This window comes from Haemaphysalis longicornis, unplaced genomic scaffold (assembly GCF_048455015.1).
Source record: "Haemaphysalis longicornis isolate Haplotype H1 unplaced genomic scaffold, Haemaphysalis longicornis Haplotype H1 scaffold_8, whole genome shotgun sequence".
NCBI lineage: Eukaryota > Metazoa > Arthropoda > Arachnida > Ixodida > Ixodidae > Haemaphysalis > Haemaphysalis longicornis.
In genome coordinates, this window is record NW_027526445.1 from 128,813,118 (window position 1) to 128,831,421 (window position 18,304).

The 18,304-nt window shown below is 44.9% G+C and overlaps 1 protein-coding gene across 2 annotated transcripts in view; it reads right to left on the bottom strand.

Annotated features, from left to right (window-relative positions):
* Nucleotides 1–15,365: 15,365 nt before the first annotated feature.
* Fntb (Farnesyl transferase beta subunit) overlaps nucleotides 15,366–18,304 on the bottom strand; it is a 45,201-nt gene continuing 42,262 nt past the window's right edge. For both annotated transcript variants that reach the window (XM_077681704.1, XM_077681705.1), the window contains one exon: nucleotides 15,366–17,872. In XM_077681704.1, coding sequence (XP_077537830.1) covers nucleotides 17,771–17,872 — 102 coding nt within the window. In that variant the 3' untranslated portion in view covers nucleotides 15,366–17,770. The remainder of the gene's footprint in view (nucleotides 17,873–18,304) is intronic.

Sequence of the window (18,304 nt, forward strand, 5' to 3'; positions counted from 1 at the left end):
CTCCTCTCCGATAGCGAACACTCTCTCGCGAGGGGCATTGGATTGGATTCGATTCGATTGGCTTGGCTCGGCTTGGCTTGGATTTGGATTGGATTAAAGTGGATTGTGTTGGATTGTGTTGCGTCATAGCCGCGGCAGGGGGTTCACGGCACGTTTCGCGCGATGGGAGAATCAACCTAACGGAAACAACAACGGAACCCCCTATGCGTCGCATCTACACAGGGGTTCCCGCGAGGGGAGGTTGGAGAAATTTTTCCACCAGCAGTTCTTCTATGGTGGATACTGGAAGAAGTGGTGTATTACACGGAGTCTTATTGACTGCGACTGTCTAAAGGCTTTGCCGAAGTGTCGGTAGGTAATGTTCGCTGTAAATAATGCTCCCGCTGCTGTGGCGAGCAATTTAGTGCTGGTTAGTTACGGCGGCAGACTTGAATAAACTTTTATTGACGTACAATTAGAGCCGGCGTACCGTGGAGAGAGAAAAAAAATGGCAGCCTATATTCTGAGCGTGAAAAAGGTATCATGGATGTGTATTGAAAAAAAAAATGGGGGGGTCCGAATTTGTAAGACTTGGAGCTACATCTACGTGTTACCGCCTGATCACCGGCCGAGATTCATGCAACAGTAATGGTGTTGGTAGCGTGTAGGCCTTATACATAAATGACCTACCCGACCAACCCGCATGTAATAAGTTCAGCGCCATGAATGTACCCGTGTGTTCACGAAAAGCGAGAACGCCCGTGTGTTCAGGATTTCAGCACACGTTAAAGATCCCCAGGTGGTCAAAATTAATACGGAGCCATCCACTACGGCGCGCCTCATCGTCTGTGCAGCGTCGGCGCGTTCAACCCTACAATCAATCAACAACGAAAAAGAACTGACCGGCCGCGAGTGGTAGAAAAGAAGGAAGACGTTGGTTTCTGCGCGCTATCTGCTTTGTGGTGACCGCTCCCCGTCGCGGGTTCCCTACGCAATGCCCGTTTCATCTGTAATAAAGCCCTATCAATGTAGTACATGAGACTGATTCGCAACTTCTCACCCATAGCAAGGTTCCGAATACTCTGGTCTGGCAACGAACGAAGACGAAGAAAGGAAAGCGAAGGAGACGCAAGCACGCTGTAACAATAAAGGAGGCTCTGTTAAAGGGGCAGTGAAGACAAAATACCAGTTTGGTTCTTTAGAAAGACTGCTTTGTCCTGATAACAATTACACCAATTTTATGGCAAACTTCGAACAAATAATGAATACATTAAGGAAAACATGTGAAGCAGTGGCGACTGCCACTTGCTGGCAACTTTTCTATGACGTCACAGAATCTTGGTCGTGCGATTGGTCGCCGCCTAACAAACACGTGGCTAAGTAACATGACTGGAAGATTGTACCTCTAGTTCCGTTTCATTCATCATTTGAATGCTAAAGTGGAGTTAGCAGAAATTGAGGGAAGATTGCACTCGAGCGCAAGACTTGAATGGCGAAGCTATATATGCATAGGTTAGCATTGCCGGACACGTAGTTAAGTTTCAGTATCATTGCTTATTTGCATAGTAGCGGTGCCAGTAATCGTCGTCATATGCATCGAAGGGGTCGACGTCTTCTATCACAGCGAGTGGTGGATGCAAAGTCATCCTCAACACTGTAGACTTCCACCAGCTCTTTGTCATCGACTCGAGGCAGCGGTGGCAGGTCGCCTCGGGAAGGAGTGGCACACTCGCAGCCACTTCTCCAATTATCTATAGCGGCTTTTAGAGAATGCGGCGGCCGCGGTGACCCCTCCCAAGCAGACTTTTCAACTTTAGCATTAGCGCTGGAGTTTTGTTTTTACATGCGCGCTAGCGCTTGACGACAGTGCCAGTTTTTTTCCCTAAAGCCACTGCGCGAGCCGGGGACTCGGCAGTCGCCGCGAGGCACGCGCTCAACGAGCGCAGGGCATTTTCTCGTTCCGGGAGCTCCTTGCCAGTTTATTGTTGTGCTAAAGCCACCGCGAATGCCGAAGGACGCTCGGCGGTTGCCGCGAGGTACGCGCTCACGGCCGCTCGGCATTTTCTCCCTCCCGGGGAGGGGGGGGTTGGTTCCAGCTTTTTACTTAAAGCCACTGCGCGAGCCGGGGACACTGCGGCCGCCGCGAGGCACGCGCTCAACGAGCGCAGAGCATTTTTTTTGCTCCGAAGGGGGGGGTTGTCAGTTTTTTTTTTTCCCTAAAGCCATTGCGCAAGCAGGGGCCTCGGCGGTCGCCACGAGGGACGCGTTCACGGGCGCTCGGCATTTTCTTGATTTTTTTCCTGCAACGGCGAACTTACGGCCAATAACAACAGCTCCGCTGGTAATACTGAAAAGTATGTGTCAGTGCTGGCTCACATGACGTCACTTTTCCCTATAACACGCCACGTAGCGCGATTTTTGAAAATTTTTAATATTTCTCGTTTTTTTTTTCAGCTAAAATGTCTTTTGTGGTTGGAATGGAGCTGGGTGATGTACTGAGGCTTAGTTCTTTCAAATAAAACACAGCCGCATTTTGTCTTCATGGCTCGTTTAATTAACCAAACGCATTTTGTGCTTATGGCCCCCTTCAGTCTCAAACTTCTAGCACAGGACGAAGCTGTATACCACCTGTCCAGTTGCCCTTCACCGCAATGTTTACGTGTGCTCACCAGCTTAGGTTTCCGATAAATTTGTCACAATAAAAGGCCCGCTACATTTCCCAGGTAATTACAAAGTGAAAAAGCTGCGTATTATAAAGTTAAGTTGGAATTACTTCGCCATGAAGTCTCAGCGCACAACCAGGAAAATGAGACGTGGGGGGTACTACAGATTAGTTTAGCGTGCCCTGGAAGCTGCGGCGTGCACAGAACACTGTAAATTGGGCTAGCGGCCGTGTGCTCAGCGGCACAGGCATCGATCCACCACTGCGAGTATAACTAATAAAGCAGTTTTAATGTGTTTCCTCGGCATGGTGTTACTGCACAGACAAGCAAACACGCTCCCACATCTATCCTTTCTTTTAAACGGTTAAAATGATTGCCTTCTTTTCTCTCTTTTACCGAAACTGTTGGTTTTATGCAGTTTGTATTCTCACTGAGTCATCAGTCATTTGCCCGCAACGAAGAGTCTTTTCAGCAAGTTTAATTAGAAGCCGTATTTTGTCACGATGCTGTTCGACGCTAGGCAATGAGGCGAAGAGGTCCTCAAGCGGTTTCGGAGAGAAATAGTCATTGCCTTGTTCTAACTGCTCCAATGCTGGAGCACACTGCGTCTCAAGGTTTATGTACATAGTTTAGATACAGTTTACTCCCCGTTTTCACTGCACCGTACATGTCTCATGGGAAAGTGACCTTGAATGACCCCGGCGTTAACACGAATGGTACAAAAACCCTAAAATCCACAGGGCCAGAAGCGAACCAAAGCGTGCCAGCAGTGTATGAAATTGTTAACGATTACCAAAGTTATTTAGTGATTGATTAGTGATTAATAATAGTGGTTTAGTGATTAGTAAGTTGGAATAGAGATGATAGCGCGACTTATATGTTTATGGGAGAACGTGTATATAAAAGGTACCCATCACAAAGTACCCATGCTTTCGCCTTTAAAGCATGCAAGAACATAAAGTCTATACGGTCTATACACACGGGTAGCAGAATTGCATGGGTAAATACCGGCCGTGCTTTATAGATTTACTGGTTAACAATTTGTACAGAGGGTATGGGCGCACATTTTTGTAGCGTGAGCTACACTGGCCGAGGTTGAGCAGTTTCGCGTGGCTCCTGGAGAGCCGTGCTGCGCATGCGCGAAGAGCAGTGACGTCTCACGGCGCACAGCTGGAGCGCCGGAGCCGCCACCGCCGCTGCGACTGGATTGGATTGAATTGAATTGGATTGTATTGAATTTGATTAAAGGCCAACTGCACTCAAACTTTCCACCTCTTGAAAACCATATTTCCGTATAGTCTGCTTAAAAACAAAGCGACATGCAAAATACAACAGCTGAAATGCGCGCGTGGACGCCGCAAGCGGTCAGCAAAAATCGACGATTTTGAAACCGAAACCGAGGAGAGCACGGCCATTGCAGTGACGTTGCAGTTGTCCAGCGAGCGGCCGGCCGGTCAGCCGCTCGGAAGAAAGTCTGCGCGCAAGCTCTATGCGCACACGGGGCAGCAAATGGGTGAAGCGTGCGCAGCAGAGGTCGGCCGGTTCACCAGATGCGTGGCTGGCCGGAGGAAGAAGCCCCCGTCGGCTGGAACGTCACGGGCGCGTCATGGCTGTTTACGCGATCCGCCGGCAGGTACAGCGCGGTCTGCGGCGGAGCTTTTTTAAACGCTTCTGGCTGATTAACGAGGCGTTTTACGGGGCTACCACTTGTGTCCCAGCTGATGTGGGGGTACTTACTACGTATTAAAAATAAATTTGGTCAAGGTGAAATTTGAGTGCAGTTGGCCTTTAAATTGGATTGGATTGAAAATCGTTTTAGCAGCAGTAAGCATGATAATCAGCTAATCCTAGACAACCAGGAAACCTAAGAATAACCAGCTGAACCTTAGCACACGCAACGTATATCTTGGCATAGCCGAGCTAAGCCACTGCCAATTTTTTAATTGTGTGCAGGTAACCACGCGTAGCTTAGTTAAAAGATGGGTTTTTGGGTGTATTTACAGATCACATAGGACTGTTAACATTATATATTCATAAAAAATGTGTATATTTTTATACGAAAGTTGACATTAATGCCAGATTTTTTTATTGTCTCACACGCTTGGGACATGCCCTAAAATAGACTCTCCAATGAACGTATAAAAATCCCCTGCACACTTTTTAGAGGAATAATATTTATTGCTAAATCCAGATTATAATTTGACTGCATTTTTTATTCACTTTTGATTTCTTGAAGATATTGCAGGCGGTAATTTTTTGTCATCGACTACGTAGCGCAATTGCACTCTGAAAAATTGATTGATTCATTAATTGCTCGTTGCATGCACCAAGGTTCTAAAACGTTATCCAATTCATTACTGCGGGTATGTGCTACTCTCTGAGTATGTATGTGTGCTAGACTGACAGCAGAAACTTTCGGGTACACGCCGGCTTAGGCCTAACTTTTAGCTTCTATAGACCTTTTAAGACTGGTGCCTGCAGCTTGATGTACAAAGAGTAGCACCTTTTTTTCAGTGGCACCAGCTGACATTAGATTTCAAAGCGTGATGTTAGGCTTAATGTGTTAGGCAAACTTAAAGTAGAGCCTTGCGACGTGAGAAACATCCTCATTTTGCCGCGAACCATGCATTGGGTTTGTTTATTTATGCTTTGCTTTTACTGGCCGGCTGGGCCGGTCTGTGTTATGTGTGCCAAGGGAAGCGCGTGTTCCATTCTTTCTTTCTATGCCGCATGTGTTATCTTTTCTAATAGGGAGAGCGTTCCGAACTAACGTGAACAGCCTAGAATAATCTCTTTTGTTCTGGATGTAAATGCACGGTTCGAGAAACAGTCGCGCCTAAAGATAAAGGTTGAGTCTCCTGCCACGCGCGTGGCACGAGCTGCGCCCCCCTGGTAACGGCTGCTGCCACGCAGAAGTGACGTCAAGCTAAACTAATCACGTGCTTTCCTGTGACGTCACAAACGTTTACGTCATTTGATATTTGATCATGCCGCTTTTTTTTGTGTTAACGACGACGGCAGCCGGGTGTTCACGTCTTGTGTCCCGATGTTCTCCGCCCGTGGTCCGAATGGCAGGCCTGACGCATTGTTACGTCCTTATCTCCCTGTACAGCGGCTGCCGCGGGGCGCTTTTTTCTTGTTGGGAGGTGTGCTTGTAATTATTTAGATTGGGTATTTTTTGCGAACTTGCTGTTGCACGTCTTGGTAAGCCTAACGCATTGTTTTCTGCACGCTCCTTCGCCCCGCTTTTTACATGCTCCTAGAACTGTAGTGTTGTCGATTAATATTTTGTAAGCTTCACGTTGTCTTGCAGTTCGCGTGCTATCGGCTTTAAGCGCCTGCATTCGTTGTCTACTTGTGCCTCGCTTCTTCCATGCCAAGCCTTGTGTTGTAATTCTAGAGTGGTGGCTCAATTATAAAACGTGGGGATCAGTATTTTCCATCGCGTCGCGCCGTGTCTAACGAGGTAGCTGTCTTTGATGACATGCCAACGCGAGCGACGTAGTGTCAGCGTGTGCACGAATCGAGTGTCGTCAGGTAGCGCACGGCATCATCGAACGCAATCCGACCTCGCATGTAGCTTCTGCAATTTTTCCCCCGGGGCAGTTGTACTATCGCCGAGAAATGTATCCTGACTATTCCGCAGAAACGATCTGTGCACGCGGCGCTGCAGAATCCGTGCAGGGAGCGCAGCTTCACTTCCGTGGGTAGAGCCCAACTGCCCGTCCAAAGATATATCTACTGAAGATACCACTGAAACCATTCGCTGACTGGCTGGCTTCTTGTGCAAGGAGGCTCAAGCTCCAACTGTGCAAGCATGGGAGAAGTGCAGCCGATAAGATCGCCGTGTGAGCCAAGTTTGGAACTTCTGCTAATAGTCCTTTAAAAGTCTGGTGTGCGCTAGGTTATCAAGTGACAGTTCAGTTATTGTTCATCTATGCTCAGATTTGTTGCTTAGAGTACCATTGTGCTTTCAACTTAGGAAGTCTTAATGAAATGATAGGCAAGGCTTAAAATTGCTGCTTGGCTTTTATTTCCCTTTCCTTTGCTCCAGTACCTTTCGCCTCCTCTAACGTGGTTAGGCAACAAAACTGCCTCCTGCATCTGCTTTGAGTATGTATTTTGATAGGCTCGTTCCCTCTTTACTCTTGTGTTTGGCTTGGTTGGAATTGAACATAACCAGCCACAATACTTCCATTCACTCTCAGCAGGATGGGCTAATGATGATGAGAGCTTTTCTCGGTGGCTTGCAGTCTATGCACAAATTCCAAGTGGCTGTGACATCTATATGTTCATCTCAAGCACTCTGCGGAGTCCAACTTGACACTAATGCTTGTATTCGCAACTGATGAAGCGTGCTTAAGCGTCTACTGTCCAAGCCTTTGGGGTAGTGAACAGGAAGAGTTTCCAATTGTGAGGGGACGTTTCACATTCTATTGCTTTTTAACTCCGCACTGTGTAAACTGTTTTGTAAAATTGCTCAAGTGAATTTACTTAGTGGTAAGGGGCATTATAAAATGTCCCACATTTCGTTCACAATGATGCAAGTCTCGTCAGAAGCCAGCTGCTAGAAAACACATTCACGGGTTGTGTGTTGTGTGTCCATTAGCTGTTTCTTTTTCTTCCACAAAACGGGCACTTAAACAATCCTTTAAGCCAACAGGCTTAAAAGATAGTTTATCAAGTACAACTTCGGGGTAATGGTTGGTGTCGAGCGTGACATTGCCCACTACCGAGAGTACTTCTTAATACCTTGTGCAAGAACTGGAGCCAAGGCCACGTGCGTGGATGTGAATGCCTGTCGGTGTTTGCGAAAGTTTCAGTACAGCTGGAAGGTGTATGGATCATGGGTGGCTTTAACAATAAAATGACTGCTGCACGTACTTTGGCTCTGGTATCAATGAGCAGCATGTGAGCATTGATAAGTGCTTCACTGTTGACATTTTTGTTATACAAAATCAGGCCATGTTAAGGCCCCCTGGCAAATATTCATGAAAAACACTGGTCCAAAAAGCTGCCAACACATAGAAACCATGTTGATCACGGCACCTTTCCTAGTACTTCAGTACCGTTTATCAGTGCTGCGTTTTCTCCCCCCAACTAGTAAACTATCCCAGCGTTGCATCTTAAGCCAGAAATCAAACACTTGCTTGTCAATGACAAGTGATCTGCCAAACTTCCGTGTCTATTCAAAAAGTGAGTAGCTCTACTTTCTGTGCACTGTTTGTGGTGTGAAGCTCCATTTCTAAACAAAATGTCAGGGTTCTTCTGGAAGATGCACAGCATTACAACCTCAACAAAAAAGGAATAAGCAAGCGATACTCTCTTGCACTATACTAAAGTCCTGCGGGAAAGCCAAACCAGCAAGTGATCTTTTTCTACAAAGCGCTGCAGACGAGCCAAGAAAAAGATTCCTTTTTGCGGACACCAAAGCTACGCTGAAAAGCCAAAATGTGTGGTGTCTGTTACTGCAGATTAGCTGCAAGACAAGCATGTTCATGCAAAGATTTATAAACCAGGCTGGCGGGGTAACAAAATCATTGAATGAGGTTACAACAAAATGTGTTATGAAAAATGATATAATACTGTTTGCTATAAATAGCAATTAAATGTATAAAATGGTTTTTACACTAGTTAAGTGGCCTGTTGGAAATCATTGGCAAAACCTAAAGAGCAACATTTCATACAGCTGCAAAAGTGAAATAGCAAAGCGTGGTTGGGGCCTGAATTCAGCAGGCATGCTCCAGCTGAGAATGTATAATTGCAGAGCAAAATAATTATAAAGGCCTAGGGTAAAGGTGAGCTTAGTTGAGTTACCACCAAGGTATTTGGTAGAGAGAATAGTTACAAAAATAAAGAAGCAACATGGGAAGCTTTATTTTCCCTGATTTAAGTTTATCAGCACTGAGCTTCATGTTCTGCATGTCCCCCATTGAAGAATGTTACACCTGCATGCACTCGGCACATCACATTTTACGGTATAACACAGTTTACTTCGAACATAGGTAAATAAGAGAATATTGCATAAGCAGTTCATTTATACGTGAAATAGAAACAGCAGGGTTTTTAAAACGAAGCCCGTAAGTGTGCAGAATGAAAGGGACCAATGATGAGTTTATGTTGTTACTAATAACAAATTTCAACGACCTTGTCCGAAACAAACCCCTTCTATGGAGGGACTGTGTGTAATTATAAGATTTTTTTTTATAAAAGGTTGTAAATGCCCTGTAAATGTATGTCAAAAGGTATTTTAATGCCCTAGTCGTGGCCTGTGAATCATCGGTGCTTTTTTATGGTGTTTAGATGATCAAGGGCTGTTGTACGGGATCCACCTTCTCTTCTCACTTTGGTCACCATCTTTCTTAGTCATTGCATTCATGTGTTTGGTCAGGGAGCTAGCAAGCGAGGACGACAGTCGGCACCAACTATCAGCCGAGTTCCTTCAGGCTGGGACAATTGCTGGAGAGGCTAAGCAATGTTTTTAAAATCCCTAACTGAGAGCTTTCACTTCTTGTTTTGTTAAAGAACATTTAGGCAACCCTTCAAGAACTGTCCGAAATAACAAAAATGACTATTGTGCCCATTAAATAGTTAATCTACGCACAGTGAACGATGGCATAAAATCTATCAATGCGAACCTACCCTTTGAACCTGCTTAATATTTAGCAGAGACACTCCGTTCATTAGCTATTTTATGGCACTGTGTGGGTGGGCTACTGGTTTCCACCTATGGAGCGTGTGGGCTGCGCTAGTTTCCAGTCGTCCTGTCAAATGTTTTTGGAGACTAGCACTACCCTGCAGTGTACGAGCCATGGATTCCTTGGGTTGGCCGTGTGAAATTCTAGTGAATCGTTACAGGCCACCAAAGAAAGTGAGCATTTGTTTATCGACCACTGTTTTGTGGCCACGAAAAGTTTCGTTCATTAAAAAGACTAACAAATGACATCAATTTTATTGCAAACTTCAAACAAATAACTGGTATTACAGAAAATGTGTAAAGCAGCTGGAGCTCCATAGCCACTTTCCAGCTATTTCTCCATGCCATCAGAGAATCTTGTTTGTGCGACTAAGATACCGACCTATTCCACTGCAAAGAAACATAACTGGGCGATTGTAGTGGGGCCTCTAGTTCCGTTTGATCATATCACTTTAGTGTTTACGTACAGTTAACATATTGATGACTGTGTTTATAGTGCATGCACATATAACATCAATGTAGTTTGAAATTGGGATCTTTTTCACCATTTCTTTTTGTTAAATTCGCCCCATGACAGCCTTGACGTTTGCCTATCAATTACATTTGCAGCATGCTCGCTGCTTATACCTGTTTACACAAACAATCCGCAGATGCTTTCACGTTCCAGGCACATCTTAAGATTCTCTTTGACGTTGCTTATTGAGCCTCTGCAGAACCCATAGGTTTTCATATGCTGGAGTGCATGTAGGTGTATTAGACATGATGGCCGGCCAAGCGTACACCCTTCCTATTACCGTCTGTACAGCCTCTTCTCTGACCCTATCGTCTGGGTGTCCTGTATTAACTTCCTTTGCATGAGGCACTCAGTCAAGTCTGGCCAACATAGCGTACACCACGGTACAGTGAGACGTGAAAGTTATACCAGTGCAGTAGCTATGAGATGAAGCGTCTAGCTAGTCTACCTTTTGAAGGTCGCAGGTCCTAAACTGTCGTAGAATCATGTATTCTACTACGAAATCTTTGGTTTCTACTAGGAAATCTTTTTAAGCGCTGAATATTACGCAATTATGATGCTTGTGGCGCATGCTCACAAGACTTTTCTGCTCATAAAACGTATCGTGGGTGTAAAACAAAATTTAAGCTACAATTTCGCAAACTAGAAAATAAGAACTTCCCGATTTTCGGAAGTTTTCCTTGCTAATATTTCAGAAGAGGAGATCTACTGTAGTGGTACGTACGTACGTGGTACATGTGTGGGGACACCAAATATTACCTTTCCTATTCTTGACGCAATTGTCTGTAATTGTAATGCGCACATGTGCCTTGTAAAAAACAGTTGCCGCCACTACCCTTCGTTCTCGGCACTGTACATTCTGATTATCTTTTGGAGCTGCTAAGTTGTCTTCATTTCGAGAACACACACCGCGATTTCAGGTCGCCCATTTAAGCATTCTGAACTTGCCGTGGTGCAAACTGTTGATAGCAGATGCCGCCGCGCCGGCATGCGTCGGAAGGTTCACAGAATTACGCTCGGACGATGTCTTTTCTTGTGTGGAACGTAGCTTGTTCGAACGGGGCCAGTCGGCTGTGCGATGTCGTCTCACGTACGCTGAAACTGTACGCAGGTACCATCGGCGTACACCAAGCATAACCAAGCGGTCACAGGTCAACATTACTCGAGAGCGGCTATTTTGCTGCGGTCTGGAAAGGCTGGCTGGGTCCCCACGCAATACATAATCACAAGCAACTTTCTCACGTTTTCAGATAGTGCTTCCAACAATATGAACTCCGGTTTATCTACGTTGTCGGCCCGAGAAAATCGGAGCTTCGTCCCGCTTTCGGATAGGCGACTCCATGTACGCGATACGGCAGCTGGCAGCAGCAGCAGCATCGCCGGCTGCTCCCGCAAGAACAAAAATTATTTGTTTAGAAAAGTTTTAGCAGTTCAATGGTGCGTTATTTTGTACTGCAAATAAAAAAAATGTGTATTTCGGACTACACTACACAAAATAATGACAATTAATAGTGTTATGACGTCATTCTGACGTCACGCGTGGCAGCAGCCGTTGCCAGGGGGGCGTGGCTGCTGCCACGCGCGTGGCAGAAGACGCTGCCAAAGATAAAAAGCCTGCAGAGCAGACGCCGCGGCATTCCCTTCCACTCTCCGACGCTCGCCGACGCACGTCCCTTTTTTTGCTGCTGTCTCGCCGCCCGTGTATTCTTTGAGAATTGTTAGGGGAGCACAAGTTCGCTCCAATAAACTCGTTTTCTTTGGAGACAACTGCGTCGTCTTTGACTTCGTGACACTATTCATACTAACTCTACATCAATGTGGGGACACCGCGGTTGGTAGCACTAGAACTCATAGCATGACGTTAGGCCTAACACGGGGCCATCAACACGCCTGCGTCTCCTCTTCCTTTTGCTGTGATCAACCTTTGAGCAAATGAGTTATAAACTGGAACATATGGGAGGCTTCCCGTATTTTATGTGAAACCATAAAAAGCATTCTGCTGTACCAACTTCATTTTCTACGAAGCTAAAAAAATAAAAAAACCGGCAGATGCAGTGGCATAGTGTGCGCTGTGTGTGTGCGTGTTTGTGGTTTGTGTGTCAGTGCGTGTGTTCGGGTCCCAGGTTGTGTACGCAAGCCTGACTAGGTATGGGCAATTCTGCCTTCTGCGGCCCTGTACGCCTGGTTCCACCCACCATGAGTACAAATAAGGCATTATTATTATTATTAAGTTGTCTATAAATCTATAAAATGCAGGATTACCATCTGTGCAATGAAAAGCACATATTTGTCTCCACATTCACACTACCTGGTGGGAAAAAGTCTACACATAAGTCGTGTACAACACAAGACGGGAAAGGCAAAACTGCTTGGCTCAGAGAGGTACCACTGCTCACTGCTTTTATACCTGGCACAAAAAAGATCACCTAATGGGTCAGTGACTTGCTGGCAAAAAGTAAAAAGATAAGAGCCAATTTTCACAATATACAGATGACTTTATGTGCACAATTTAGAATTTGGACATGTAATTCTTTCTAATAAAACGGAATGACTGCATGTTTACTAAAAAAAAGGCTTGAGACCTCCAAGTGAAGTAACTCATCGCTTATCGATTTTGTGTCTAATTTAGGGTCTTTGTTTGACGTTCTGTGGGTATTTAGTTTGTACATGAGCTGACACTATTCCGGAACCCAGAAACATACATCTGATGATGGATGTGCATTGTATGTCCACAAATGTATGTCCAAACAAGGACATACAGCTGTTTAAGCTCAGATTGGATGTTCTGTTGTTTTTCAGACATCTCTGGTTGCTTGGGTTCTTTTTGACATTTTACAATTTAATCTAAAATCTTTTGCTCGATGCACTCATTAAAAATAATCTTATCTCAACTAATTTTGTTACCAAAATGTAAAAACAGGATGAAATGATTCAGTTCACCCTGAATGATTACTATTACTGCCTGAAAAATTGAGCATTTATTATATTTTATTTCATCCTTTTGTGTGCATGCGACGTGGATGTGCGTTTGTACGAATGTCTAGGTTCATGATTTTGTGTATTCTACATTGCAGACTCACTTCAATTAATGATGTTTCCGTGAAGTTTAGTCCTACCATCCATCGCTACAAGCATAAAAGTTACGTCAATCGAGCCAGGCACACAGACTGGAAACCAGCGATGTTTGCGTTTTTTGGGTACGCGTTTTAAAAATTTTGATTAAAAAAAACTGCCATTTTGATTAGCTCAAGGGAGTGTTCTACACGAGACAAACAGTTTTGTGTATAAACTAGGGGTGTGCGAATATCAATTTTTTAATTTCGAAGCGAATTCGAATAATAAAAACAAAGTACGAATCGAATCGAATATTTTTCGAATATTTTTCGAATACGAATACTTATTGTTTTTTGTAAAATTAAAGTTTTCACCATCTAGAGATACAAAAACTGCAACTTTATTACAGAACAAATCACACAAAGTAAAATTAGGAATTACACAATACCATTGCACTCAACAACAGGTTAAGGTCTGCACTCACTTAAATGTTAACATGGAGAAAGGTTAACTGCTCGACATGTTCGGGGAGCAGTGACAGCTCGTCACGACTCCACCAGATACCGAAAACAGCCGCTCACTTGAGACACTAGTGGCTGGCATGCCCGAGCCCGTGCACATTTCTGCGCGCTGATACAGTAAAATCTCGATGATACTAATCTCGCGGGACCGCGAAAAATATTCGTATCATCCTAAATTCGTATGAGCCAACACAGACCAAAAAACTGAGCGCTGAAAAAAGTTTTCGTTTATTTCTTTTCTTACTTTCGCGTGAAGAAATTCGTGATTTTTTCTGCTTTTTTTTAACCCCCATGTCGCAAAGCAGTCCTTTCTGGAGCACGTAAAGCTTCGCGCTCGTCTCCTCACTCGCTGTGCCCAAGCTCGCTACACACCGCAACAGTCAAGCGTGAACCGCATGGTGCGTTTTTGCACGCGATTCGCTCGCCTCGGATCTGCGAGCGCCGTATTTTCACGCCCGCATCGACGATTTCGCGCCCGCGGTAGCGCCTACCTCGGTCAGAAAATGACGCACGACGCGCGCGACAGAATGGAGGAGATCGAGACAGCCGGCTTGGCTCCGCCGGAGATGGTTAGGCTTAGCACCCCGGCAAATATTTTATGGGCGCTTTCACTAGCGGCGCGGATGATGTTTTATAGTACCGTTTTCGCATGCATTATCAGCTCCTTTACCGCACAAGCAACTTCGTGTCTCCCTTGAGCCGCATTTTAAAGAGCGGTTAGAAGCGGTCGCTCGTGCGCCCGCGCCACTTCGCGGCTGGAGCCGACGCCATGTTGACGCCGCCGGCCGTGCTGCGCGCAGCGTAGGGGCGGTTTCGCGGCGGTGTCAGCGCGCGTTGGGCGTGCGCAGAGCGTTTTCGCGAGCAGAAAACAACAGCCCGGCCGTTTCTGGAGAAAGAGTGACAAACTGGGGAGCGAGAGCCGTCACTTGCCCGTTCGGCAGTTGGGTGCCTCGCCGGCTCGTTCGTATTTTCCGCCGGGCCGCGCAGGTCCGTTCGTAACAGCCGAAATTTTAAACAATGCAATTCCGCCGGGACTTTTCGGAAATTCGTATCATCCCGAAATTTGCACCCCAGAATCGTATCATCGACAGTCCACTGTAGGTAGCTACGAATAAACACCGATACAGTCTGCGAAAGCACGTACCGTTCGCCGTGTATATGCTTTGCGACTTTGCTGCTGAGACACGCTCTGAATTTTTTTTTTTTAGTTTTGGGTGCTTCGAATATTTCGAACAATAAAAGTGTCGTTCGAATCGAATCGAATACCAAAAAATTCGAATCGAATATTCGAAGTTTCGAATATTCGCACACCCCTAGTATAAACATTCAAGGCGTGCTCTTTTACTACTGGACTGGACTGGAAAGGACTTTATTCACATCGATCCTGCAGTGGGCGGGGGTTTGTTATGACCCCCGTCCCGACGCGGCCGGTCGTCGCATCGTCTTCACTACCCTAATAGGCGCAGGCCCCTTTACGGAGTCCGTGCTTTTGCCGAAGGAATCAACATCAAAATGTGACTAACTTTGTGTTCAAATATACGAATCTCAGACAGCTACGTGTTGACGGTGTGGAAGTATGAAGTGGCACAAACAAAAGATCAGATTAGCCTGACCAACACATGAAAAAACAAAGCTTGTTGCGTTATTAGAAAATATTGCCCTTACTGAATAGTGAGTGAAAGGCGAGGCCTGCTCAATCTTTCCCACAATTGTTTAACCACACTACATGATTACATAGGCCACTTTCAGATCAACATTTATTCTCCAGGAAAAACTGAGAATCGGACATACACACACACACACACACACAAAAAAAAAGAAATCTTGAACTTTCACATGAATCCCGTGTCCACAAAACTACACTCGGCAAATCTAAAGGCTCGGAGCATGTAGTCACGCAGAAAGTCACAACAGCTGCTTTTAGCTCGATTGAAGCGCTTGCCAAAACGTTTATGTCATATTTGAAAATCACCAAGCAGTGATGCGCCAACACGTCGCCAACACGTTGCACCATTACACTCACGCAAACGCATGAAGTGTTCACAAAGCCATCAAAAACAGCACCTGAGCTGGAGATGTCAAGCAAGTAACTTTGGCAATGGTCACTCCTGGCACTGTTTCGGACGTCGCGCTTACAGCAATCACTCAAACAAAGAACAGCATTGGGAAGTAAAAAAGAAATAAGTAGTAGGAAGAAATGAACAACACAAACATCTGTGTAACACTACATCCCAATGACCATTGTTCCTAAGCCCCTCACACGATACAATTGCGTGTCATTTTAGACAAATCGAGCTGCTGGCCTCCAAATGACATTTTTGAATAAGAAAAACATACTTTATCCGGCAATAAAAGTGGCAGGTGCGGGCAGAAGTCGCAATATTCCGGACATCTTTCAAATCTACATTCACGTTAAGCACAACTGCCAGTCCTTATTGACGTTTTTCGGTTGTTCTCTTTTAACACAGATATACAAAATTTTCAAAAAAAAATTTCTCGTCGAATATTTATGCTTTGTGTCATTTCAATGACCATCAAAAAAACTATGTCCTGATATACAAAAGCACATTCTGTGCTCCGTAACTCTTGACACAAACCGTGACTTTTAAAATTGCCCGCTCAGAGTCTTTTCCGGTATGACAAGGCTAATATGATGCGATAAATACTGAATTATTAACTGAAATGAACATACAAAGCCACAAACTGTAATCAAACAAAAATTCAACACAATTAAGAAATTGACTAACTGAGGCTGAGCAAACGCAAGCCACCCATTCATTCAAGTTAATTTGAATAACCAGGTTGGCACGTTAATGTAATAATTACAATCATAATGTTGCTCAAATCACAGCTTCTTTAGGTGAGGGGATAATCACAAAATTCAAAACTTGACTCTACGCTGCCCTTGTTAGTGGCACATATAATCGACCAGCAACACCAAGTGCCCTACGAAAATGACTAAAATTTTTTATAGGGTTATTGTTGCAGCTATGCAAGTTCTTGCCAGAAATGGGGTATGTATCAGCCATGTTATAAATCAGGAATCACAATCAAAACCAATCTAAAATGTGTCTTCCTAGTCCCCACATTGTATGTTTCCTGGTCTCATAGGGTGTATCAAAATTTCGAAACTGGAGAGAGATCGTGGAAAAGTTCCTTTCACACTCCATTCATTTTGTTCACTCATTCGTAACAAGACGGGGGGAAAAAAAAAAAAAAACTCTCCCTTCCTCTTTTTTTTCACAATAAGTGACAATAAGAGCACAAGACTGCTACTCGTAGCATGGAGGAAGCTGCTTTCAGAAACCGTGCAAAATAACAGCAACAAGAGGAAGTACTTAGGCTCAATAACAACTTAAAAAAAAAAAAACGAACAATTTTTCACCAGGTTTATAGGCAAAAGAAAAAAGGACCACACTTTTTCTAGTGCAGATAGTTATATACGTGCCCAGAAAACGTCTCATCAGATGTGCTTCATGAATCCCAACGAACGCAAAATGTGCTTACAAAAAAAAAAAAAAAAACAAACAAAAAAAAAACATGCAAAAACAAACAAACAAAAAAATTCAGTCACAGCATCATACACTCGCATGATGAATCAAGTACGGAAAGGAATACATGATGTGCGCAAAGACACGCCCCCAACGTACTGCTTTCTCTTGTGGAAAATCTGAAAAAACTGTAGCAACAACAACGCGTGATAGCTGGCATACACTTCGTCAAATGGCGTGCCAACCGGGGCATTAAGCAGTAAAACTGGACAAGGAGAAGTAACGGCACTTGACTAAGGCAATCCAAGCCTGGTCGCTCTGTTGGTGCCAGCAAAAAGTATCTCGATCAATCCTTCCTATTGGAAGAATGCTACAACATTCGGAGCGCTGCCGAAGGGACTACGCTAAAGAGTGGGGAATGTTTTTACAATGGCCCTATTTAGAGAAACGCGTGAAATCGGACGTTCGGTCACAATGAGGGAGGGAAGCGTGGACCCTCGAGTTTCGAAATCAGCGCTCGGCACAAAGCAAGTCCATCACACAGTGAGCCACACACCAGATTAAAGCTTGAGGCGTCTACCCAGTCCTTCCGTACAGCACATCTTTCTTCAAAAATCGCTACCAAACCTCGCTCCTTCCTCCAACCACATCACAAAGCACAAGTAAAGCACCAATCTTGAAGGATGTTTCAGCATCCCCTTTTGGACTGCCGCTCGAGAAATAGGCCCTTGGGAAGCTCTTGAAATCCCCAGTGCCTCCAATTGAAAAAGCTCAGCACTCCCTCCTTTGGCATCTTGTAAAAATCGTAGACAGTTTGGTACTTGGCGTGCGGGCACGGAAGGGGTCATGGTTCAAGAGTTGGCGGCCTCCGTGGGAAGGGCTTGCAGGCCAAAGTACTTGAGTGCTTCCACGGCGTTCTCCATGCCAATGTTGTACATGGGGTGAACTGTGACCTATTAGGGGGAGGGAGAGGGGGAGAGGGAGAATAGTTAACAGTATTAATCGCTGTGCAGAGATACAGCAAGATCGAGGGGGGGCATCTTGTGAAACTTGCGGTCGCGAACTGACGTCACGCGTAAAGAGACAGTCCTGGCCCTGAAACGTGCAAAATCCTTTTCTTTTTTTTCTCCAGCACCCCACTTTTTTCAAGGTGATTTCTGGCTACGTGGTCATCACTGACTCAATTGCAGGCAAGATAAACGCAGCTTGACAGCCACTAAAAAATGGAGGGCTAGCTCAGTACTTGCTTAGACAGTTAAGGGTCTTTGGTGAAAAAGTTCATTTTCACAGTGATGAGGATGAAATTGGGGGACATGAGTAGCGTTTCATTCTAACTGTAGATATGCAATTTGTTTTTGTGCAAAATGACTACATTCAAAGTTATT